General features: G+C 48.7%; 1 protein-coding gene across 3 annotated transcripts in view; it reads right to left on the reverse strand.

Moving 5' to 3' along the window:
- The window catches only part of OSGIN1 (oxidative stress induced growth inhibitor 1), a 73,415-nt gene extending 48,398 nt beyond the window's left edge, over positions 1-25,017 (reverse strand). The window contains exons 1-5 of one of the 3 annotated variants that reach the window (XM_015562990.1): positions 24,955-25,017; positions 18,154-18,266; positions 17,092-17,248; positions 13,500-13,649; positions 10,752-10,800 (exon numbers count right to left, since the gene is read on the reverse strand). In XM_015562990.1, the coding sequence (XP_015418476.1) occupies positions 10,752-10,800; positions 13,500-13,649; positions 17,092-17,248; positions 18,154-18,263 (466 nt within the window). In that variant the 5' untranslated portion in view covers positions 18,264-18,266; positions 24,955-25,017. Of the gene's footprint in view, positions 1-10,751; positions 10,801-13,499; positions 13,650-17,091; positions 17,249-18,153; positions 18,267-24,954 lie in introns of those variants that run through there. The other 2 variants (XM_006762251.2, XM_015562991.1) reach the window with 2 other exon arrangements.
- Positions 25,018-25,023: the final 6 nt, after the last annotated feature.

Here is a 25,023-nt window from a genome sequence, read left to right on the forward strand (position 1 = left end):
CTCAGAGTCAACCTTGACTCCTCTTCATTCACACCTCAACCCATCAGCAGGCCCCACCAACTCGACCTGCAGATGCACTTGGAATGTGACCACTCAGCACCACACCCAGACAGCTGCCAGGGACCACAGCCCATCCTCCAATAGCAGCTGGCACGATCACAGGAAGCCAGGTGGCATCCCTGCTCCTGCAGTGACTTCTCACCCAGAGTATAAACCAGTCTGGTCTGCCCCTCCCATCCTGGCCCTCCTGGGCCCCGTGCTGCCTCCAAACACTCCCACTACAGGGCGTGCACACTGTTCCCTGGGCCTAGACCAGTGGTTCTCAACCTTCCTAATGCCGTTACCCTTTAATACAGTTCCTCATGTTGTGGTGACCCCCAGCCATAACATTTTTCGTTGCTACTTCATAACTGTAAGTTTGCTACTGTAATCAATATGTAATTATATATGTGTTTTCCGATGGTCTTAGGTGACCCCTGTGAAAGGGTTGTTCGACCTCCAAAGGGGTCGCGACCCACAGGTTGAGAACCGCTGGCCTAGACAGCTCTTCCTTCACTGCCACGCGACTCGTTCCTCAGTTCATTCAGGTTTTGGCTCAAGTGAATTCTGTGGCCAGAGTGCCCCATATAAAGCAGTAATTCCTACCCTCCTTAGCCAGCTGTGTTTCGACATGGCCCATACCACCACATTACATACGGCATGCTTACTTGTTCATTTTGCCTGAATCCCCCCAACAGTGGGATGGACGCAAGTTCCCAAAGGGAGGCTGTTTTCTGTTCTGTTCCCCAGTCCAGTGGTCAGCAAACTCATTAGTCAACAGAGCCAAATAGCAACAGTACTTCTTCAAAATAGACTCGCCCAGGCTGAAAACCGACTTGTGCGCATGGGCCACAAAGTTTCGATTGCACCGTACGCGCGCCTGCACGTGGTATTTTGTGGAAAAGCCACACTCAAGGGGCCAAAGAGCCGCATGTGGCTCGAGAGCCACAGTTTGCCGACCACGGCCCTAATCCATCTCAAGCCTAGTATAGGGTCTAGCTCTAGCACATAATAGGTGCTTAACAAACACCACTGCATAAATTGAGCCGTGAACATTCCTTAAGCAAGGCACCACGAGGGACAGACCCCTGGGCTCCTTCCTCTGGGACTGCCCTTTCTGTCCCCGGTGACACAGTGTGTGTTGGGGGTGGGGGGATGCTTTCAAGCCCGGGCTTCCCCTCCAGCAGAGGCCCAGACACTAGAGTGGGAGCCAGGAGGGCGGAGCTGGGCCTCTTTCTGGCCATTGATTGGGCAGGTCTCATTTCATTCATCCAGCCAGCAGGCCTAGTGCTCAGCTCAGAGCTAGAACATGGTGCTACGCCTGGGGAGCTCAGGGATCAGGGGAGGGGACTGCGGTGAGCAAAAGGCAAATGAAAAATGGATGAGGAAGCCTGTGGTCCCAGCTAGCAGAGTTGGGCCATTTTCTGCAGAAGGAAGAGGAAGCTGGGGGGAGCCTCCGGGAGGGGCAGTGTTGGCAGAGCCAGCTGGCTGCTCTCCAAGGGACATTCCATCTCAGCTATCCCAGAAGTCAGCTCTACCCTCCTGACCCCTTTCTAATATCAAGTGGCTTGGGGGTGGTGGGAGTATGTGATAGGGATTATTGGTCAAGCGTGGAAGCTTAGCCACCTGTTACAACGCACACCCTGTACATCTCTGAGTTCAGACACCATCATATTTTGGAGAGAGGAGACAGGGAGTAGTGGGCTAAATGGTGGCCCCCGAAAGATATGTTGAGATCTGAACCCAGGAACCTGTGAATGTGACCTTATTGGGAAAAGGGGTGTTTGCAGACATAATCAAGCTAAGAGTCCTTCTCAGAGGCAAGGAGATCTGAGACACAGGGAAGGCTACTTGAGGGAGGAGGCAGAGCCCGGAGAGATGCAGTCACAAGCCAGGAAAGCCTGGAGCCCCAGGCGCTGGAGGAGGCTGGGAGGACCCTCCCATAGAGCCTCCGGAGGGATCCAGGCCTGCCCACGCCTTGATCTAGGACTCTGACCTCTGGAACGGAGGGAATAAATGTCTGGGTGTCAGCCCCTCCATCCCCAGTTTCTGGCCATTTGTTGTGGCAGCCCAGGCCACTCCTCCAGGAAGGATTGCAGGGGATTAAAACCTGGCTGCAAGGTGATTCTGTTTAGGATTAGCTTTCCTTCCAAGTTTCAGGTTTGGGCTTAAGTGTGGTTCCTGCCCAGCTGTGTACCTCGCTGCCCTTTCTGGGCGCTGGGGAGGCGTGGTGCCTCCACAGGCAGAGAATGAGTTCCCTGCAGCGAGGCCCTGGTGCCTCTCCCCTCCCAGAGCCCAGCTCTGAGGTTGCCCAAGGACAGGGACGCAGGGCAGCATGTGGCGCAGCGGGCCTGCCTGACCTTGTCTGCGTGGCTGCGGCCTGGCAGCCCAGCAGCTTTGCTGTCAACCTTGGAGGCCATTGGAAGCAGAAAACAGAGCGTAGGGGAGTGACACTCTACCAAAAAAAGGGTGAATCTGAGTGTGCAAGGGGTGTGTTGCTCCCTAGAAAGGAGATGGGGCGGGGGGGACCGTTTACATACAGAGCATTCACCCTGCCCACAGAGCTTAGCATGTCACGTGCAATACTTCACAGGGCGCCAGCTTCCTTCCCAAGGTCACCCCCAGTCAGTGGCGGGCTGGGCCCAGAACCCGAGGAGCTCAATCTTGGCAGAGCAGCTGAGAAGGAATACAAGGGGCTCCTGACCAAGCCAAGGACCTGGGTGCGGGAGGGGTGGCAGAGGCCAGGGTTGGGAGGAGCAGGAGTGGGCTGGAGTGACCCCACAAGGCCAGGCTAACCCAGATGTGGGTACCACCATGCTAGAGGTTGTTCTGGGGGTGGGACTGAGTTCCAGGTGCTGCCCATGGGCAGTCCCTGGTGTGTGGGCGCAGAGAAACCAGGGCTCACACCATCCACCGCTCTGCCTTCGCTCAAAGGGCAGGGAGCGCACTGTGAGTGCAGGGAGATCCCCGGTGGGGTCAGCTGGACAGAGAAAGCCAGCCTGGGAAACAGTGTGAGCGAAGGCTGGTGTGAGGCTGCAGCGGGGGAGGGGAGGTGGGGTGGGGGCCTTGGGCATCTGCCAGGTCTGCAGGAGTCGAGGCCCCGCTGAAGCACAGAGGTTCAGTGTGCGTGTGTCGGGGGGCGGGGGGGAGGTATGTGAGAGGGGGCTCGTTCACCACGTCAGGCTCCGCCCCAGCCTAGACTCCAGTCAGAAAGCATAAGGCCTAGCGGCGTCAGCCTGACAGAGCCCAGGCGAGCACTGCCCTGTCTCCCAGGCCCGGTGGCGGATGGGTGGGCACTGGCGAGGACTGCTCCTCAAGAAGGGGTGGCATTGGGGCCGGTGCTCTGGAAGCCACCCGCTCCTAGCTGCAATGGCAGTGAGTGCGCCATCTGTGTGGCCTGATGACAATGGCCAGTGGCGTGTTTTAAGCACCTTCTGCACATGGGGTGTGGGCTGGGGCATCCCACGGAGGAGCACCCTTCACCCTTCAGGCTGCCCTTGGCCCCTTTACTATTGGGGATACTGAGGCTCAGGGGTTGCCAGTTGACAAACACGGTGCTGGGGTTCTCACCCAGGCTCCCTGACTCTACAGCACGATTACCCGTCCTCACTCCAGGGCAGAGCCACCCTCTGGAGACCCTCCTCCTCTCTGGCCCCCATACCGGACCCCACAGCTCCCCTAAAGAAGGCCCTACCCCTCCAGGCCTCTGCCCCCCTCCTTACCTGATAATAAAGACGGGGTGCTGTGGGGCTTGACAGGTGACCGGCACTAGATGGAGAGGTGCAGGAACGGGGGACTTGCCCTCCTCCGGGGGCCCCACCTGGGTGTGGCAACAGGAAAGCTGGGGACAAGGGGCCAGCCTGGCCTGTTTGTCGCATCACAAAGTCCTGCCTAGTCTGGCTGGGTGCTTAGTAGGGGGAAGGCTGAGGGGTGCTAGTGGCCTGCCCAGGCCCAGCTCCCTCCCATAGTGGCTCCACAGAGCACAGTCTCAGTGAGGGCACCTTGAAAATGGGTACATCTCGCCAAGGTAAGTCCAAGGCAAGAGGTTGCCAGGCGAGGGGCCCTGCAATTGGGGCTTCAGAACTCTGGGCGGGGACAGGTGTTACTAGGGCCAGCCAGTGCCATCACCTGCTTGCGGCCTGGGCGGGGCCCAGGTCTGAACCTCTGCAAGCTGTGTGTGTGGGACTGCACTCAGGACCCAGGACCCAGGCTGTGTGCCCCGGGCATCCCAGACAGGCGGCCCTCCCCACCTGCGGCCGGCAGCTGCCTTTCTCTACTTACTGGAGCTTTCTGGATGGAGCTGCAAGGAGAAGCTAGATCACAGAGCCTTCCAAACGGAGTCGGAGCCAGTAGCTGCCCTATGGCAGGCGTGAGAATAGACTGGGGGCGGGAGGGGTCCCAGATGCCAGAGTGGCCACTGCCATTCAGCAGGGCTGCAAATCATCTCGTTCAGCATCCCCAAACATTCCCCCCAGCAGCTGCAAAGGCTTTTAATCAACAAAATTTCACTTGGAGTACCAGTATCACATATTCTAAAGGAAAAAAATTATTTTACTGGTTCTTATCTGTTTTTTGTTTATATGTTTTATAAAGTAAAATGAATACACTTACTTATTGTAAATTCAGTAATGGCCACCCAGCTCACAAGTAATGATGCCAGGATTAGAACCATATCTGGGTTTAAATAAAATGCGTCCAAGCCTGTGTCACAGCCAACAGTCTTTTGTAATCAGAAAATTGAAAACAACTTTAGGAGCTATGGTTTCGCTATGTCTGAAGGCCATCGATATAACAAAGATGGCCAGAGTCGTGCCTGGGGTTCTGAGGTGGGCTGGTGAGTTTGGATGAGTAATAAAGCACAGGCAAACATAATTCATAAACTTTCATAATTCTAGTTCACACCATCCTGTGGGAAGCCAGGCTTGGTCCTGCAGAAATCGTTGGCTTTCCTCTCAGGGAAAGGAAGGACCTGACAACTGAATGGATGTGTCCTCCTCTCACCTCCTCTCTCTGCCACTCAAATCCTCCCTCTGCTCTGAAGCAGTGTCACTGCCTGCAGGAAGCGGGGTGGGGGGGGTGGGGGGTACAGCAGCACCTATGGCCTCCCCCACCTTTGGGCACGCTGGCCTTTGACTCAAGGACATAAAGAAGAGATGTGAAGCGTGTTTCTCTGGGCTCGGCCGATGTTGGTGCATGGGTGGAGGTTAGTTTGGTGGGACAAAGGTGTCAGGTGTCCGCTAATCAGTTTCTCCTGTGTGTGTGTTTGCCTGGGTCTAAGGCCAGGACTATTGTTTTTAATACATCACACTCTTCAGAAGTTCATCTCTCAGCTGCTTCACTGGAGGGTGGTGGCTGCATGATCCTGAGATCTTGGGTAGAAATCTTAACTTTTAGCAACAAGGCTATTTGGAAATAGCAAACATTGGAAAGGAGGGGTCTGGGATGTCTGGTGCTTGTTCTGACAAGCTGATCTGTGTGGCTGTACAGTACAGAGAGCTCTGAGCCATGCTGATAAAAAGCTGCAAATTATTATAGGTTTAGAGAGTTCTCTCAGGGTGCTCAATTCAACAGATTTTGGGAGAAGCCAGGGTATTCTGAGGGTTTGATGAAGTTGAGATTAGCTTGTACCACGAGCTGGCAGGTTGGTGGCACCAATATTTGATAGATCACACTGATGAACAGATTTTCACGTCAGTTAAAAGTTACAATTATGATTTTTAAGTGAAAGCTTAATAAAATATTCTTGGAGCTCCGGAAGGCCCACAGAGCCTGGCCAGTCGCCCCCCATCACGGGGCCTGGTCCCACTGGGAAGCTACCGCCTCCGGCCGCCGAGGGCAGTTCCTCTGGCCAGGAGCCGGGTTCTGAGTTCTGCCCGCAGGTGGCTTTCCTTGGCTCCTTGTACTTGTTGCTGGGCTCTTGGGAACATACCTGTAGCACCAGCCTTCGAGCCCAAGAGAGAAGTTCACTCTGTGTCCAGAGACAGGCTCCTTCAAAGTGCTTCCCTTGTGAGATGGGTGCTCCTCTGGTGGCTCCTGGACAAAGGGATCAATCATCTCGTTTCATCCTTTTCCAATTTTTGTTCTTTTAAAAGTCTCTCGAGGACCTTTTGCGTCTGTGGGGAAGTTATCCTAGAGGCAGGAGAGCAGCAGGCTCGGGCGGGCAGCCCCAGATCCATGCCCTTGTGAGAGAACGGCGAGCCTGATGTGTAGGATCTGGGTACAGGTTTAATACCAGGGTCGGTTTATACCTGTTAACTTAGGTTAAGCTCCAAATTCAGGAAAGGAAGAGACAACACTGCCATCTAGTGGCAAATGGGGTGGACAGCGCACACAATGACAGCTGACTCGGATCCAGTTGTTCTGGTCAGAACCATTTTTAGCATCAGAATGAGTCTCTGACCCCATGTGACAGTGGCCCGAGGCAGCAAGGGGTTTGCAGGCTCCTTTCTCTCCAGCCAGGGCACCGTCACCACCCAAGGAGCCAGCTGCTGCATGCAGGCACCATGCTACACTCCACCTGCCTATCTCAAGTCCCCTCAGTCCCAGGAGGGAGCCAGTGACATCAGCATTCTGCATAGGGAGCTGACGTGGGTGCAGACCTGTGTTCACAGTCAGGCGGGCGGCCCACTTCACGGGGCGGGGGGTTGGGGGGGACACTGTCTAGTTTGAGAGGTGTAAGTGGGACTGCAGAGAAGTGTGGTTTTCTAATTCCCTTTGTGTGTGTTTGAAGGGAACTTCCCCGATAGGCTTGGTCACACAGCAGTTCTGTAAGAGCAGGGCTCCTCCCCTGCAGCTTTGCCTGGGCTGCCTGGTTGGGAGGCAGGTCAGTGTGGTGGAAAAGCATGCTCTGGCGCTGGTCCGCCCTCCCCAGCTGCTCGGTCCTCTCTGAGCCTGTTTCCTCATCTGCCAGCGAGAAACACTCCCTCAGGCTTCAGTGTGGAGAATATCTGGCCCAGAGCAGATACTGTTTCGTTCTCCTTTGCTGGATGACTAAGTATTAACTATTTGGTAAATGCAAATGTAATTCAGAAAAAAAGAGAAAAAACCAAAAGTGCAAGAGACCTGGGGTTCACTTCTACAGATTTTGCTAAATTGAAAATCATGCAGAACTTTCTGCAATGAGGAGAAACCACTGGGCTGCTTTTGTTTCTAAGAATAGATAAAAATGGATTTGATATTCCAATGAGTGTCTTAGAATCCAATTAGAAATCAGAAAGAGATGTTTGCTCCATTTAAGTCTTAAGTGCACCTTATGCTTAATTTCAAACAAAGCCCAGAATAAGCTGATGCAAAATGTTAAAGAGATACCAACTCCTTTTAAGCCACATACTGAACAAGAAGTGGCCCCTTTTCGCAGGAGTGTTATGCCCTCAGGGGACCAAGGGAGGGCAGAGCAACACCATCCTTAGTTGCTATACATCTGGATCCAGGGAGGATCCAGCTCTGGGAGAGGAAGGAAGAGATGGAGGAAAGGGGGAGGCAGGCATCAGAGTGACTCCAGCCCACCAGGCAGAGCTGGTTGGGGGCTGCTGGACAAGGTAGCAGCTGGGAGAGCTTGGGCCATGCTGCTTAGTTGGGTCCCCAACTGGAATTGGGGTGCTGTTTAGTTACCAGGGGTGCTGAGAACAAAGTAGAAATTCCTGGGAACAAATTACTCCACTTAGTCACGTTTTAGAAACTGTGAAGAAAAGCCAGAAAACAGCCAACTGACTAATACGGGGATGACAGATCCTACATAAAGCAAGTGCAACAGTCAAAGTCCAGAGGTCTGGCTCGTGTGGCTCAGTGGTTGAGTGTCGACCTATGAACAAGGTCAGGGTTTGATTCCCAGTCAGGGCTCACGCCCAGGTTGCAGGCTTGATTCCCAGGAGGGGGCGAGCAGGAGGCAGCCAATCAATGATTCTCTCATTGATTCTCTCTCCCCCTGGCCCTTCCTCTCTCTGAAGTCAATTAAAATATATATTAAAAAAAAAAAAGTCCAGCCCTAACCGGTTTGGCTCAGTGGTGAGAGCGTCGGCCTGCAGACTGAAGGGTCTCAGGTTCGATGCCGGTCAAGGGCATGTACCTTGTTTGCGGGCACATCCCCAGTAGGGAGTGTGCAGGAGGCAGCTGATCGATGTCTCTCTCTCATCGATGTTTCTAACTCTCTATCCCTCTCCCTTCCTCTCTGTAAAAATCAATAAAATATATATATTTTTTAAAAGCCCAAATGTCTGAACATTTGTAATAAGGACAGTAACTGCTCTTATATAAAGCATTCAAGTGCACAGTTACTGTCCTTACTACTATGCTTTATATATGTCGTTTTCCTTGACCCTCTCAGTAGGCCCTGAGGTAGGTGGTGTGGTTACACACATTTATAGACAGGAAACTGAGGCAAACAAGAGCAGGTGGCTTGCCCCAGGCTACCCAGCTGGGGAGTGGTGGGGCTGGAATTTGACCTGGGCACTGGCTGGAGCCAAAGCTGGTAGATTCAACCATTATGCCATGCTTCGTCTTCCAGAACAAAAGGGGACCCATGAACAAGTCAGAGCAGGTTGGCCCCGAGTCCATTAGCACCCCTTGAACCAGAATTATTCCGAATTCTGGCAGAGCCCACAACTGGGGTCTGTCTGAATTACAGACACCAAGGCAGTGAGAGATGAGGATCCCGGTGGTGGTGGGGGAGACATCGAGGAGGAACAGGCTCTGTGGCATGGTAGTGGAATATGGCTTCAACCTTGAACCTGGGAAGCTATGGAAACCACAATGACAATTTATTGAGCACCTGTGACACTGTGGGGCATTTTTCAGAGGACTGTGGTCAGAGGGATTGCTAGGGTCCACTAAGTGTAATGGGATGGAAACCAGGCCTTGGAGACAGCGCCTACACCCAGAGCTACTGGGTTGCCTTGTGATGATGTCACCTGGGCAAGGGGCAGGGCTCTCCTGGAGGATGTGACTTCCCAATGCTAATATCGGCTGAGTAACCAAGCCTGGCCACTGATACTGCCTCCTGCTCTGCTGTGATCATTGTGCAAAGAACAACGTATGTACAACTGGGCAGTCTAATCATCCCTCAGAGGAAGTGGGAGCCAGGCCTTCTGCTTCTAGGGGCTGTAGGGTAAGTGTGAGAAGCAAGCAATGAGGGGTTTCCTGCGACAGTCATGAGGTGGGGAATTCTGGCTCAGTGCATCGTAAGCTCTTTCCTTCAGTGATTTGGACTGAGGCACGGGGAAGGAGGACCCATCCCCCTCAGTCCGTTCAAGCTGCTATGAAATACCACTGCGTGGCTTATAAGTAGCAGAAATTTCGTGCTTACAGCTCTGAAGGCTGCAGCATGGTCGGGTGAGGGCCTCTCCTGGATGGTGGAACGGGTGAGGGAGCTCTTGGGGTCTCTTTTATAAGGGCACTAATCCCATTCATAAGGAGTCCATCCTTATGACCTAATCACCTCCCAAAGGTCCTACCCATTAACACTATCACCTCTGGGGGTTAGAATTTCCGCATGTAAATTTTTTTGGGGGGCGGGGCACAAATATGTAGACCATAGCACCATCCACATCCACTCACCTTCTCTATGGCACGCCTGCTGCAGAGAAGCTGTTGATCTTGGAGCCTGGGGGTAACTAAGAGGGGTGGAAACTCTGGTGCAGCAGTGGTTACAGACACTCGAAGGGCATGGGGCACTGGCAGACCCCATCACCATCATGAGGAATTCCGTCTTTAAAAGGGGGCCCAACGGGATGCCAGGATGGCTGACCAGGATTCTGCCAGTAACACTAGAGCCTAAGGGCTTTCAGGATTAGCTCAAAGCAACGCAAAGAAGCATGAGACAGTTTTGACCAGGATTCAGAAAAGCAAAAGTTCTCGCAGAGACCACTGCTATGCGGACTATCACATGCAGAACATGACAGGGAAGGACAGGGGACAGCTGTGGAAGATGAGAGCAAGGAAGGCAAGGTGACCTCTCTGCCGGAGGACAGCAAACAGTGCCAACAGACATGCAGACACACACACCTGCCCTCCATCCTGTAACCATGGTATCATTTCTCTCTACATCTCGGATGAAGGCCACACACTAGGGCCTCTTCATGCAGCCCCCAAACATGCCAACGGGCTGGCTGGGGACCAAAGGTGCAGCTGACATTTCAGAGCTGATTCTAGCTTGTAAGGTCTCAGATCTCAAAGACAACCACCACGTGATCTTAAATGTGTTTAATGCTTTGCAGAACAAACATGTTCTTTACTATTAAGTTCATTATGAACTTGAATCACTAAAAATTGTAAAGTCCATAACTGATTTGAAGCCCTAAGCAACACCACCTTTGGTGTTCAGTGATTTAACTTAGTAAACTCTGTGCAAAGTCATGAACCTTTCCATACATTTGCAATCTCCAAAATATAACTAGTAAGTTGCAGCATAGCCCTCTATTCCTTTGCCAAGAGTGGAGAGCGATGGCTCAAGTCACCATGGCTGAATTATGTTCTAGGCTTGGAGAAAAATCTGCTCTCACCGGGGCCATGTGCCTGCATCCTCGGGAGGCTGACCGATCCACCTGGGATGACAGCCGGCAGAGGCTCCAAAGCTTCTGAAGCCACAGGTGCCACAGCACCGACCCTGGGCAGGGAGCCAGGCCAAAGGCAACAAGAGAATCTTTGGGAGAAAGCACTGCATCCCCGTCCAGTCTGTGTCCACCTGTACCCGCCACCGTCTCAGTCAGGGCCCGTACCTTTCCTTGCATCATGGAAGTTAGGGCCCGGCCTGCCAGTGTCACCCTGCTGTGGGCAAGAGAACACAGTGTCACTTTGCTTTACTAAAAGAGTTCCCTTTTGATACATCACCACCACCACCATCCGACCCCCCCAGAAAATTATCCTTTTCCAAGCCGGGACGTCACGTCTGCTTCACGCAAGGTTTACAGTTTGCTGTTCTTCTGGAACTGGGCCACCAGGTTGAGGACCTGCTCAGAAGCCTTGATGTTCTTTGAGCCGAGGTAGGAGGTGCTGTTGGTGGCCGTCTCCTCCAGGTAGTACCGGTAGTTGACCATCATGCCACACGAGCCAGTGATGCCCTTGAAGCTCAGGTCTGCCATCCAGTTGATGCGCCACATCACAGCCCCGTTCTGCAGGTGGAAGTTTGCCACGGGGTTCAGGGCGTAGCCCCGGTGTTTCTCTCCATACAGGTACCAGGCACAGAGCCTCATCAAGGGGGCCTGGAGCACCTTGGCCAGCTTCTCGGACTTCACCCACTCGTTACTGCTGAGAAGGGCCTTGAGGGTCTCATTAAGGGGACACCCTGTGACCGCAGAAATTTCTTTATACTCAGAATCTGTAAATAACTCACTCCTCCCATGATCCTTTGCTTGTGAGTTCAGAAGCCCCAGGAGCCATTTGGTGAAGCCAGGGATAGGAGACAGACTTGAAAATGTCCCAAGGTGAGGAAACTCTTTCTGTAAGGCATGTAGGGTGGGGAAAGGAGGTGGAGAGAACACACACACAAAGAGAATTGAGCAAGGGTGTCACTGACCCAGAAGTACCTGTCCATTTATCATTTATGTACCATTAGCCTGGGTATGCTGTGTGGCTTACAAAGTGACGTTTGATATGCACTGACTTTCTTCTTTCAAAGAACATCATGCATCTGACGTGGGCCAGGCCCTGGAGGCATCCTCAGCCCCCAGGCAAGCCTTTAGGTGGTGTCTCCATCTGCACCATTGAGAGGATGGCAAGTCGGGGAACGGCAGGAAATCAGAGCCATGCTGTGAAGTGGGGCCTGGTGTGCAGTCTTCTGACTGTAGAGTGTGTCTCTCTGGCATACATTCTCCACCCATAGACATCTGTGCAGCCACACAATCTGGTTTGGTGCTTGGCACATAGTACCTAGTGACTGTTCGTTGAATAAGTAACTGATTTCCGAGCTATACCAGAGTGGGTGCAGGATGGGATAGAAGGGGAGGCAACGGGTCTTTTTCCACATCAGCCGATACAGGTCAATCATTATTATTCAAATTACAGAGATCTCAATGATCATTTTTAAAAATCCAGTATTTTTGGTTTATAAATGTAATATATATGCTCACTATAGAAAATTTTTTAAAGATTTCTGACAGAAGCTAAGGAAACTATAACACTCCTCTACTCTGAGATAACTACTCTCAATAGTTTGATAAAGTATAACTCCTGGTCTTTCTCTAGGCAATTTTTACATGGGTGAGACTGTTACTTTATATCCTGCTTTATGAACCTATATCATGACCATTTTCTCATTATCATTACAATTCAAAAACAATTTAAACAACAGAATATCCAAACATGAGACTATCGCATTACTTTCCTAACCACGCTGTCACCGGGCATTTAAGTGGCTCTTAGTGTTTGCTGGTGTAGCCCTGACGAGCACTCCTGTGCAGGAGGGGATACGCTTCCTTGAGATCCTCTCTGATGACTCTCCGGCGCAGAGCTGAGTGGTGGCTGAGCAGCCAACCGTCAGGATGGCTTCTGGGCGGAGGGGCTAACTCTGACTGAGAAACAGAGCCTATGGGTGAGTCCCCAGGACCCCAGATTCTGCCCCCTTTGATCGCCTGTCTTACAAAGTCACCCTCTTCCTGCCCCATTCATTTACACCTTCAGCAAAGAAGAAAGAAATAAGAAGTTGATATTAATTAGACGTGGCTTCTTACCACCTCTGGGGAAAAGAGACAGAGTGATTCTAATGAAGCTGATATGCATCTGAGTCCTCAGATTTAAAATTGATTATGAATTTAATACGAAGCACATACACATTTTAATTCCACTCCATCTCTAAGGAAGAACTTGGGTTGCAGCTGTGTTGAAACGACCCAAAGCAGAGAACATCACTCTCAGAGACAATTATTAATAGTCCAATTATTTTACCTAATAATTAGATTCTACTCATTATAGTTTACCCTAGCCCCTTATGAGACAGTTTTAAAAAGCCTAGACCCAGAGTGAACCTGAACAGTGCTGTTGTAGGATTGCTGAAGTATTTTTAAAAGCCAGTCTTTTGTAAGCTGTCTGATATAACCTCAACACTCCCTCTAATGATGAGAAAGCCCAAGCTGATGAAACCTCAGGGGTCAGAAGCCTGGAGAGAGGGTGAGGGCGGGTGGGTACAGTCAGGTGTGGCTCGAATGACCATACAATGTATCATCCAAACTGGGACAGCTGAGAATGGAAGGCGGCACTCCTATTGATTATGCTGCGACAACACATGCAAATCAGAATCCAAGACCCTGAGAAGCTGATGTCCTCAGAACACATCTGCATTTGTGGCCAAGGGAGAAGCTCGTTTCTTGACACCATTTCCTCTTCCCCCGAGTGGTCTCAGGGCTCCCGGGAAGTGCCCTGGCACTCTGCTAAACCCTCTTCCTTACCCCCAGCTCATATCGCATCCCTTGCCCATCACCAATCCTAGGACCTGGTTACTGACGGCACTGCAGCAGGGGCAACTCACTCACCTGCAGCTCCTTCACCACGCGCTTTATGAGGAAGGTCCCCAGCTCCACCCCCTGCAGGCCTTGCTGGGTCAGACTGATGGAATAAAATATGGCGGCGGCGATTTTGTTCTTCTCCTCTGTTTCTGCCGGAGGACACTCCTTCACGATAGACTGCAAAACATGAATGATGGTGGTGAGCGGGCTTGGGTGCTCTCACATCCTGCACCTCACCTGTTCACTTCTGGCCATGCGACATCCTCTCAGGGTGTCCCCCCAAGGACCAGGCTCTGAAGACTAAACACTGCCTGAAATCTGGTCTGGTATCTCCCTGAAGGTGGCAACGGCACAACTTCCCTGGGTTTGTGCTCAATGTCACGTCATTTTGCTCTTTGAAAGTTTCGTGCAAACCTTGTTGAATAGCAATTTATGTCCTTTTTGTCCTTTTCAGGCCGCTGTGCAAACTGAAATGTGATTAATCTGCTCCCCTTCAACACCCAGAGAGAACACCAACCCTTTGTCTAGGCCACCTGCCCCTTTCTGTAAGGCCTGCTTGCTCCTCGCTTTAGTTATTTGCACTCCTTTCTTGGAACTATAGTATTTTCCATCTCTCAAGAGACCAGTGAGCCCTATATACTTTGTCTTGCAGGAAATTTACCTTTTCCATGTACCTTTTTAAAAATATATATATTTTATTGATTTCAGAGAGGAGATAGAAACATCAACGATGAGAGAATCATTGACTGGCCGCCTCCTGGACACTCCCTACTACGGACTGAGTCAGCAACCCGGGTATGTGCCCTTGACTGGAATAGAACCCAGGACCTTTCAGTCCAAAGGTCGACGCTCTACCCACTGAGCTGAACCTGCTAGGGCTATGCACCTTTTTTATTTTGTGCCCCATTCCTGTTTTTCCTTGAAGCAATATGAGATATGACTTGCCAAGTCTGATTTTATTAGCTTTGAGTTTTGACTGCGCTGTTTTTTGAACCCTAATACTCTGCAGGTCACTTGACAATAGTGGAATAGCGGTGGTTACCTTTCAGTTTGCTTTGATGAAGGCACCAGCTTGCTTCTGAACACAGTTACACTGCTCTAACTTCCGTCAGCTACATCTGATTCCTAAAGTTGGGGGTGATTGACCTAGTGCCCATGATGAGGCCTGGGAGTCCACAAACTTTCTGAAATTGTGGATGGAATGTGCAGGTTTTTGCACTATGTCCCTGGGGAAATGTCCTGAACTTTCATCCCCTTCAGATGCTCGGGAGTCTTTTCTGTGACTCCTGAAAAGGTGAGAACTGCGGCCGGAGGAAAGTGGGGTGGACAGTGAAACAGGCAGTGACACCTCCTGGGCTGAGGCCAGGCCCCTCTCCTACACCCGTGCTACAAAGGACAGACCTCACTTTCCGTCATTATTAATCTTCACCTTGGTGATTTATTTACTTTGCTTTTCAAGAATTCTGTAGGTTACCTTGTGGTTCCTTATTCAAAAATTTCTGGCAACTCCTTTTTGAAAGTTTTCAAAATAAAAGCGAATCTTTCTTTGGTTATACAAATGAGATACACATAATGTGCAAGGGGCAAAAATAAATACACAAAAAGGAATCACAAATTACTCCAAAACCTAACACCAAGTCCTGCTGTTAGCCATTTGATGAACAGAACTTTCCAGGTCTGTCTCCTTGGCTATAGGTAGGTATACACAAAACTGTGTATTCACGTAATTCTCTCACAGGCCCAGATGCTCAATTACACACACACACACACCCGGTGGCTGCCCTAAGGGCTTTGGCTAGAATCCCAATCCCACCCTTAATTATTCTGTCATCACAGGCAAATGACTAAAGTTCTCCTAAGCCTCAGTTTTCTTAGGTCTAAAATAAGGACAATCATTGATAATACTAGAAATGCCTAACTCACAGAGTGCTGTGAGCAGTAATGCATGGAGCGTGCTTCAAAGGCTGACAGACACTGAGCAAATGCTCAATCAATATTATAAATAAGATCATACTGCACACGCTATTCTGTAACCTGGTTTTTCTATGCACTAAGTTTGTCAATGTTGGCTTTCCATGTCAACAACAGAAAACGAAATCAATACCTAAATACACTCTTCTGCCCCCATGCGCCTGCAGGAATGTCCCATGCATGAGGATGTACCAGATGGATATGCCGTCATGTCTCTAACGCACCATCTTCAGGTGGACCGGTCATCATTTCCAGCCTTTCAACACTGTACAATGCCGAAACCACCTGACTCTTAGATCCGAGTATCTCCCCAGGATAAATCCCTGAGAGTGACTCTATTTTTTTTTTAAGGAAGACTGGTTGAAAGTTCATTTGAAAAGAATCCCCAGATCTCCTCCCCAATTTCCTGATGTGAGGCAACTGCCCCTCACCCAGGGAAAGACTGGAGTTTTATTCTTTTTTTTTCCTGGGGAGTTTTATTTTTTTTTAAATTAACAATTTTTTTCCATTGATTAAGGTATTACATATGTGTCCTTATCCCCCCATTGCACATTTCATATTTTAATAGATATCACCAAACTGTCCTCAGAGAGCTAGTAATAATTCTGGTGTGAGAGTATGCCAACTCTTTCAAACACAAAATCCTAAGGAACTTCTCCCTGGTGATCAAGAACACCTGCTCATTTGCCTGCTCGATTTCTCTACCTTCTGATACTAGAACTGCCACCCAGAGGGCCCATCCAGTGACCTGGTATCATCTCTTCAGCTTCCGAAAAGGCCATTTCCATGCCAAAGCCTTTGCCCACCACAGCCTCCTGTGATCAGGTGTCCCGCTGTGATCCAGGTGTCCCTACCTCCCCTCCCCTGTCTTTACTTCGTCGAGATCTGCTCGATTCCCAGTCCCTGCACTGGTTCTTCTGCCCCCATGCGTCTGCAGGAATGTCTCAGACATTCTCGCCCACTCCTTAAGGAGAAGCCAAGCTTGCTGCAGGCAGGGCCTGTCAAACATGGCCCCCATCACCTCCATTTGATGAACAGACCTGGCAGAGTTCTAGGCCTGTATCAGGCACACAGCACTGTGTCTCTTTTTTAATCACATGTTGTTTAAAACTACCCACAGGCACTTAACAAATGCTGAAAAGATGAACCATGCCCCCTTCCTTCTATTCTGCCCTCACAACTCTTTTCTGCCCCACAAAGATGTTCTGTAATAGACTTCAACCCAGTCTCAACTCCAAGTCAGTAGACCCAGATGAATGCTCTCCTCATTTCAAAACTGTCTACATACTACCCGTCTACATTCTGTAGCTATAAATTAGAGGTTTTATTTAGCAATTCAAAAATCCACAAAAGCCTAAAGCTTCTGAAAAAGGGCATAAAACCAAGTTTAAAAAAGGCAAGGGCTCCATAGGATGCCTGCCTTGCCCTGAATTTACGTCCGCAGGTACCTGAATGTTGCTGGAGATGATTTCAGAACTTTCTACATACTACCCATCTACATTCTGTAGCTATAAATTAGAGGTTTTATTTAGCAATTCAAAAATCCACAAAAGCCTAAAGCTTCTGAAAAAGGGCATAAAACCAAGTTTAAAAAAGGCAAGGGCTCCGTAGGATGCCTGCCTTGTCCTGAATTTACGTCCGCAGGTACCTGAATGTTGCTGGAGATGTCACTGGTTAGCGCCACATGCAAGACCACCAGGGGCTCCTCGGGGGTGGAACAGTGAGAAAAGAAGTAACATCTTCTGTATGGTCCGACACGTTGTTTTATATCCATCCAATTCTTTACAGGGTGCACAGCCTCAGACCTGATAAGATTGTAACGAGGTAAGACAAATGTTCAATTACAAGTTAAATAACCATTGCTGATTCTGATTCATATTACTCACTAAAGTCAAATAAATCCTTAAATACAGCTTCAATAGTCTCTTCAGGAAAATTTAAAGAAAATCATTTTAATGTGAAACAGCAGACTAAAAGGAACTACAATTAATGACTACTTTACACACAAAACTGTGCTCTAATTTTTAATACCCGGTGTGAAGACTAGTTTGCGAGGCCCTTGGGAAGCAGTTATGCAGCAGATTGTAACGCAGAAACTAACCAGATGCTTAGGCGTTGAACATTCTATGTCTTTTATTTCCTTTGAATCTGCAGTTTGAAGTCAATGTTGCAAACACAGGTCTCTTGGTTCCCTTTGACTAGCAACCTCAGCCACCCACTGTTCTGTCTTCAACATGTGCAATGGCAACACTGTCTCGAGTCGGTTACACCTCAAATAGTACATTTTCCAAACCTTAGATCATGTAAGGCAGCACGAAGTGTGAAGATCCTGAGGTGGAAGAGCTGCCCATTTGTGAGAATAATCGTAACATATTAGGCTGCATTTTACTGTGTCTTTGACATGTTGGAATTATGTTCAATATTGTTAATTTAGAGGTTTTTATCCCGGGGAGAAATTTTAACGATGAGATAGATGCTGTTTAGTTTAATGCAAATACTCGGTCCAGTGAATTCATACAGCTCTGATAATGGGATCTGGAGAAAAGGGGGTCTGTGTGCTTTAAATATGAGGACATAAATGAGACCCAGCATGTCACCTGCGGGGACAGCCACATTGTGTTTGGGTTTTATAGGGTTGGAACAAAATATACATGTGAATGGAGACTGGCTTTCAGCTAAGATAAAGAAACGTGACAAGCTGAGTACTTACTCACTGATTTTCTGAAGCACTTCACATGGCGAATGCCAGGTCACCCGTTCGAGGTTTAGGAATCCCGAAGAAAACCACTCCGTGAGCATGCCTTTCAGCACACCATTCATTTCCTGAAAAGAAGGGAAAGTGTCAGCTTTCCCAAGCCCATCTCTGCACTGTCACCAGCACAGTGAACTAAAACACGAAACACAAGCTCAAAGGAGACTGCAAGATGCTTCTTTCTCTAAATGGCCTTTTCTGAGACAGCACTACTGCCCTCTGACCTCAACCAAGTTACACCGAATGCAGCGCTTCACTTCAATCTGTAAGATATCTGAATGTGAGCAGTCAACTTGAATAACTTTCCCAAATCAGGTAATATGCTCCAGTTGATTCCATCGTGAACACAACTACAGCCACTTAGCGGAACAGTGAGTGGTATACCCGTAAGGGAGGCACTAACGCAGGCAGCACTGAGCTCCAGTCCCATGCCCTCAGGAAGTTTCTGATAAGCCAAAGCATCATTCCTCATTTCCTAGGAGAAGCAGGCACTGGGTCCATTACCATATTTCATCAATTCTAAGATGCGCATTTTCATACTTTAACATCTCTGAGGTCAGGATGCATCTTTCAAAAGAGGGCAGGGCAAAATTTAACTGACAGTATTTCCCCCCCTTAATGGGACATAAAATATTGTATCTGACAATCAATGCATTCAGATTTGATGAAATTATTCTAATTTTACTTCACTTACTTATATCCAATCTATTTCTGAAAACTGAGTCAACTTTACTACTGAAGATAATTCTCACTGAAACCTCCCAAGCAAGATTGGAACAAGAGGTGCGTAAGGAAAGGACAGAAGCAGACCCAGGTCAGATTAGCCTGCTGTGACCACACTGAACCTGTAACGGCAGGACGCTTTCTATAGCCAGAGTGGTGGGGGAGGGGGTAAAACCAACTGGGGGAGACAGAGTCAGACTCAAACTGAACTTAAAGAGCTTTTGAATAGCTTGGGCTGTCCACAGATGTCCTCCTAGGAGTATGAATCTCCCCACGGAAGTGACCAAGCACAGGGTCAACAATGTGATGGAGCTGTTTTAAAAAGGATTTAAGCGCCCTGGTTGGGTGGCTCAATTGGTTGGAGTGTCATCCCATACACCAAAGGTTGAAGGTTCAATCCCAGGTCAGGGTGCATATAGGAAGCAACCAATTAATGTTTCTCTCTCTCTCTCTAAAAATCAAGAAACATATCCTCAGGTGAGAATTAAAAAAAAAAAAAAAAAAAAAAAAAAAAAAAAAGCATTTAGCCCAGCCGGCATGGCTTAGTAGTTGAGCACTGACCTATGAAGCAGGAGGTCATGGTTCAACTCCTGGTTGGGGCATATGCCTGGTTTTTGGGCTTGATCCCCGGTGTGGGGTGCGGCAGGAGGCAGCCAATCAATGATTTTCTCTCATCATTGATGTTTCTATTTCTCTCTCTCCCTTCCTCTCTGAAATTAAATATAAATATTTTAAAAAAGAATGTAAGCATCTGATAGGCAGTTGGACCAGATTACCTTTGCAATTCCTTTTAACTATTGATTAATTCCACAATCTAGTCTCCATTACTTGGCTCCAAGCTCTGAAAAGGCACAGATCATTTCCAATTCATTCCTCTAGTTTCCAAAGCATTCAGTGGGGCCGCCCATGTGGAAGATGGCTAACAGATTGATATCAAATGAAAAAGAGAAGAAAAGATGGAGAATTGGGGATTAAGAAGTAGAAGGAAGGGAAGATATGAGATGTCATTTGCCAGGCAATACAGAATGGCTCCTTATGAAACTGTATTTACTGCATTTGGCTTCAATGGTTTTTAATCTTCCTGGGTCCTCACATCCCCTTACACATGTGATAAAGACCAGAACCCCTTCTCCAGAAAAATGCACACACATTAATTAAATTTTGCGTACAATTTCCTGGGGTTCATAGACCTTTAGAAAGGCAACTATGGATCATCCCCAGGGGTTCATGGACCCCAGGTTAGGAACTCTGCACTAAATGGTTAGAAATGGATTGATTCAGTTCCATGTAAAATGTTTTTACATCTCTATTACATTCATAATAGAAAAAGCTGGATTTAGTTTCAGTATTAATTCAGAAATAATTATTAAAGAAATTTGGCTGATGAAAGCTCCTCGTCTAAAAGTCTCTTCATTCTATTTTGGGCTATTGACAGCTATAAAATGTGACACTAGTCACAAGAACCGGGAATCTGGGTTAAAGGTTACATGTCTCCACTTAGTTCTGACAGTGCAAGAAGCTGTTCAGGCTGGGATGAGCCACCCCTGCAGCAAGGCTACCGATCACAGAAAAAGCAGGAGGGAAAGAAAACACTGCTGCAGAAATCTGCTCATTCATCCTGCAATCCTGTATCCACAATCCAAGACTGAGAAATACAGCTCCCGGGACCACTGTGGCGATGCCAGTCAGCGTTAGGTCTGCCCAATTCTACTTATCCCGGGTGACTGTTCAGAAGGCCAGCCAACTCTTTCAGCAGAGAAAAAGCTGTCTCCCAACTGCCCTCTGAAGTCTTTGGCTATAAAGGTCTCATTTTTGATGTGAAGAAGAGTTACTTTTCATTGCTCAGAAGCCCTGAGGGAAGGGAGCTGAAAGCTATGGGGAAGGGTCATAGTGCTGAAGTTAAAACATTTTAGGTACAATTCCAACTCATGCAGCTGCTACACTCCAGGTGGCTGGGGCCCACTTTCCTACCTACAAATAAGGCTTTTTAAAGCCTAGCTAAGCACAGAATTTAATAGAACCAACAAGGACCACTATACTAACTTAAAGCAGGATAAGCCACCAAAAAAGTTGGTATGACAGTGCCTACCAGGGCTGGGCATTGCAATGGTGAGGATGCTCAGCTTGTCTGACACACGTTTAGTCCTTCCCTTATGTTCCACCTAGGCACACCTCTCATTTCACCATAGTTTCTATGTTGAAATCACCCATCAATAAACCCTTTCATTTTCTAAATGCCAACCTTCCTCTAGTGCCCACAGATTGCTGAACAGCACTCAGACCTTCTGCTATAATGGGGTTTGGTTCAGTTTCATTGGGGATTTAATCTCAGAAATCTAACTCTTCAACCCAAATGGGCCTTTGGGAATGTTCCTGGGGAAAAACAAAAAGCCTAGAAATCCAACACAGAAACCACATAGAACCCTCCCCTCCACATAACCCTTCCCCACCATGTTAACACACACACACACCCCCCTTCAAGCAGGGCTGGGCACACACCTACAAATTCACAGGGCGTTTTGTTCAGAAGGCATCCATGTATCGGATCTGCTATGTCAGAAAACAACACAGATCTTTGACTTTGCCAGTTTGTAAAAACTTTCTTCAACGTAGCACTTGTATCTTCTCAGCAGAGACTTGACACTTACTCTGAACTTCTTATCAAAAAGGATGAAGATCCTCGTGGGAGAGAAAAGAAACCTGTCTGACTTAAACTGTCCAAGGAGAGACAGACCCACGTGGCCTCATGTCTTTAATATTCATCCTGGGTACACTCGAAATGCAAGTGTCAGTCTTCTGGATTCTTCCCACATTTCCAATAATCACAACCCTTGGTCAGAGCAGAGGTCTTAACAAACCTGCCCTCATTTGTAAACTGTATTTTTAGCAAAGCTCCACCATATCCCTCAGGGCACTGCTTAGGAGAGAAGCAGGCTGACCTTGAGCATACCAACCACCAGCTGAATTTCTCACCTCAGTGCAGAACCAGCGGCCCAAGGAGCTAAGTGGCTTGGCTAAAGGCACATCAAATGGTGCCTCTAACCAGTGGATGGCAAAGACAGGATTGGGAGCCTGCCTCTTGTCTGCCCACCCAGTGCTTCTCCCACTATACTGTCTGACCTAAGACAGAGAATCAGCACCCTGCCTGGCCTCACACTGCTAGTTGTTCTAGAGACTCCAGTAAACGAGGACCCATGCCAGCCACACAGTGGACCAATCCATTCCAGGGTAAATGCTCAGGGTAAATCCATTCCAGGGTAAAAGCCCACACGTGTTCACTTGACTTGACTTAGCAAGTCCTAAGGTCAGAAGGGGCCAGGCAGGTAGCATACCTGTGCGATAGGGTGTCTGCTGTGTGCACACAGGAAGGGGGGCTGACATGGGGAGCAACTGTGGAGGAGTTCCGCACTCTCCAGTGTCACAGGCCCCTGGGGGTCTGGGACTCCTGCCCTACAGCACCGCCTGCCAATCATCTGGTGGTTTCTAACACTGAGTCCCTAAAAGCAAGAAGGTCTAGCTCTATCCCTTCTTTAACTTGAACACAAAATCCAGAATGAGACAGAAGGGAATCAAGATGGACACTAAGTGACTCTGGTGATAGATTACAATTTCAGATCCCAGATGACAATTTTTATAGATTAAAAAAATCTGAATGATTTCAATGATAGAAATTTAAAAATTTTTGTATGTAATTATGTAGAGCAAAGAAGGAAATCACCAGGTTTAGCCACTAACAGACATACTAGATATAAGGACAGGATATTCAGGTAGAGAAATGGCAGAGGCATGATAAAAACTAGAAAAGGTTTCTGCACCCAATGTGTCCACCATGTGCAGAGGCAAAGGTCAGGCTATCATTATTTATCCTTTGTTCAAGAAATATCTTTGTGCCCAGCTGGTGTGGTCCAGTGGTCAGAGCACATGCCCGGGTTGTGGGCTTGATCCCGTGTGGAGCGTGCAGGAGGCAGCCCATCAACGATTCTCTCATCATTGATGTTTCTATCTCCCTCTCTGAAATCAGTAGAAATATGTATATATTTTTAAAAAATATAGTTTTGCTGTAGGTACACATTTCCCCCTCACCTGCGTGGACAGCTTGGTTAAATAAATAAAGGAAGCCTGAACATCTGAGGACCTGGTGCTCAAAGCCCTGGATTTCCCTGGGCAATCTCCTCTCTTCCAAATCAAGTCTCCACGTCACAGCTTTCAGCTGCCACAATGTTCCTTCTCCACTGCAGGGTAACTAAGCATTTTCCCATGTGGGCAAGAGCAACGGGACGCATTGAGTAATGTGTCAGAGAATCAGAGGATTAGAACGGGATGAGGCATTAGAAACCTCCCAGGGCCAACACACGCTGAAATCTGCCAAGGGCAGCCTGAATGTCTGATGTCTCTCTCCGCTGTGCAGAAACCCTCCCAAGCCTTCCGGGCTTCCTTCCAGGAGCAGAACCCTGTGAGTGGAGCAATCTGACATCAAGACAAATGGCAATGATTAGTGTGCTGACTTTGTCTTACGGCGGGGCACCCAGGAGTCTATCTCAATGCTTCATTCATCATTTTGCTATGCAAGAAGTTTAAGACAAGGTTTCCAGTTTTCAAGGAGCTGATCATCTAGTTGGGAGCAGAGGAAGTAACACATTTCCAACACTAAATTCTGTGGTTGATATATACCATCCAAGTGAGGGGTGCAATAATGTCAGGAAGCTTAATACTGGGTGAGACCACTTTGAGCTGGAGTGGCTAGAAAAGCTGAGTGAATGAGCTATGGGTGGAGGCAGCTCGTATGCTACCAGGCCTCCCAAGCAGGAATCGCACAGGGATGTGGGTTCAGGAACCTTCCATCCAAGAATCAGCATGGCTGGAGAGGAGAGAGTAATGGAGCATCAAGATGGAAACGTTGTCCAGGATGGTTTGTTGTGCATCATAAATGCCAAAGGAAAGACACCAAATGCGATCCTTCTGGGATGTGAAGCTCGATGACTTTTCAACAATGGAATAAAGGCTGACTCTGGTTTGAGAGAAAGATGGGCACTGGGATTGCTGCTAAGACAGACGCTTGCACCAAGTATTAGGAGGAGTAAATACAGTCACAACTAGAGAACCCTGAAGCCCTGATCAGTGAAATTCAACAAAGCTACCAATGAACTGATTGTTTTACCTGCCCTCCACTTTAGAGAAACGGGCAAACTCTGAGAGAACAAACCCATTTTAGATCCAGTTAAAAATGGTCAACTCCAAGAGTCACTGTGTCGTGATGAAGTACACAACTGTGGAGCCACTGAGACTGGCTCTCACCAGCTCTGTACTCCGGGCACTGCACCTGGCCTCACCTATGACACAGTTCCCCACGGCTTGTTGAGGAGGAAATGAGCAAATGTGTGAAAAGCACCCTTCCCGTTCTAGGACAGAAACTCCTGAACCAGGTGACCTGGGAGTCTGGAGCAAGCCTCACACAAGATAAATATTAGACAGCCACATGTCCAAGGGTGGATGGACGATTTCATTCTGAGACAGGTGACATTCTACCTAAGTCTCCAGACTCCTGTGCAGTAAGAATCAAGTTCCAGTAGGCACCCGGACTCTAGACCGCGGGGACCTCAGGTTCTAGTCATCTCTGTGTATTTCACAGGACTTCTTAGGACAACGGCTTACACATAATGGGTTGCACAATCAACTGTGCTGACACAATCCAGGTTTTTAGAAAGGCTTTTTGGTGCTCAGTTGGGTGCCCGTTCCAAGTGTAACACACAGATGAAACCTCTCAGCTACAACAATAAGTCTTTGTGAAGCATACTAATCATGAAGGAGGCATGCCAGTCTCTTAAAACTAGGCGATGGCCTTATCTAACAAGCTGTGCACAGTAAGGACTGGAGCCAGACATGACTAGAGGGCTAAGATTCAGAAAGCCTGGGAAGGGAAGGGATGGGGTTTGGGGACTCATCATGGGGTGTGCAAGACTCCAGGCAGTGGAAGCGCAGTATCTGGGGCTGGAGGAGCAGTGAGGACTACAGAGGGGCTGCCACGGGCCCACGGACCTGGATGCAAAGGAGGGCGCGACCCGGGCTGTCCCCGGTGCCAGGGGGTCGGGGCGGCCCTGGCGGGGC

This window comes from Myotis davidii, unplaced genomic scaffold (genome assembly GCF_000327345.1).
Source record: "Myotis davidii unplaced genomic scaffold, ASM32734v1 scaffold77, whole genome shotgun sequence".
In the NCBI taxonomy this organism is placed as follows: domain Eukaryota; kingdom Metazoa; phylum Chordata; class Mammalia; order Chiroptera; family Vespertilionidae; genus Myotis; species Myotis davidii.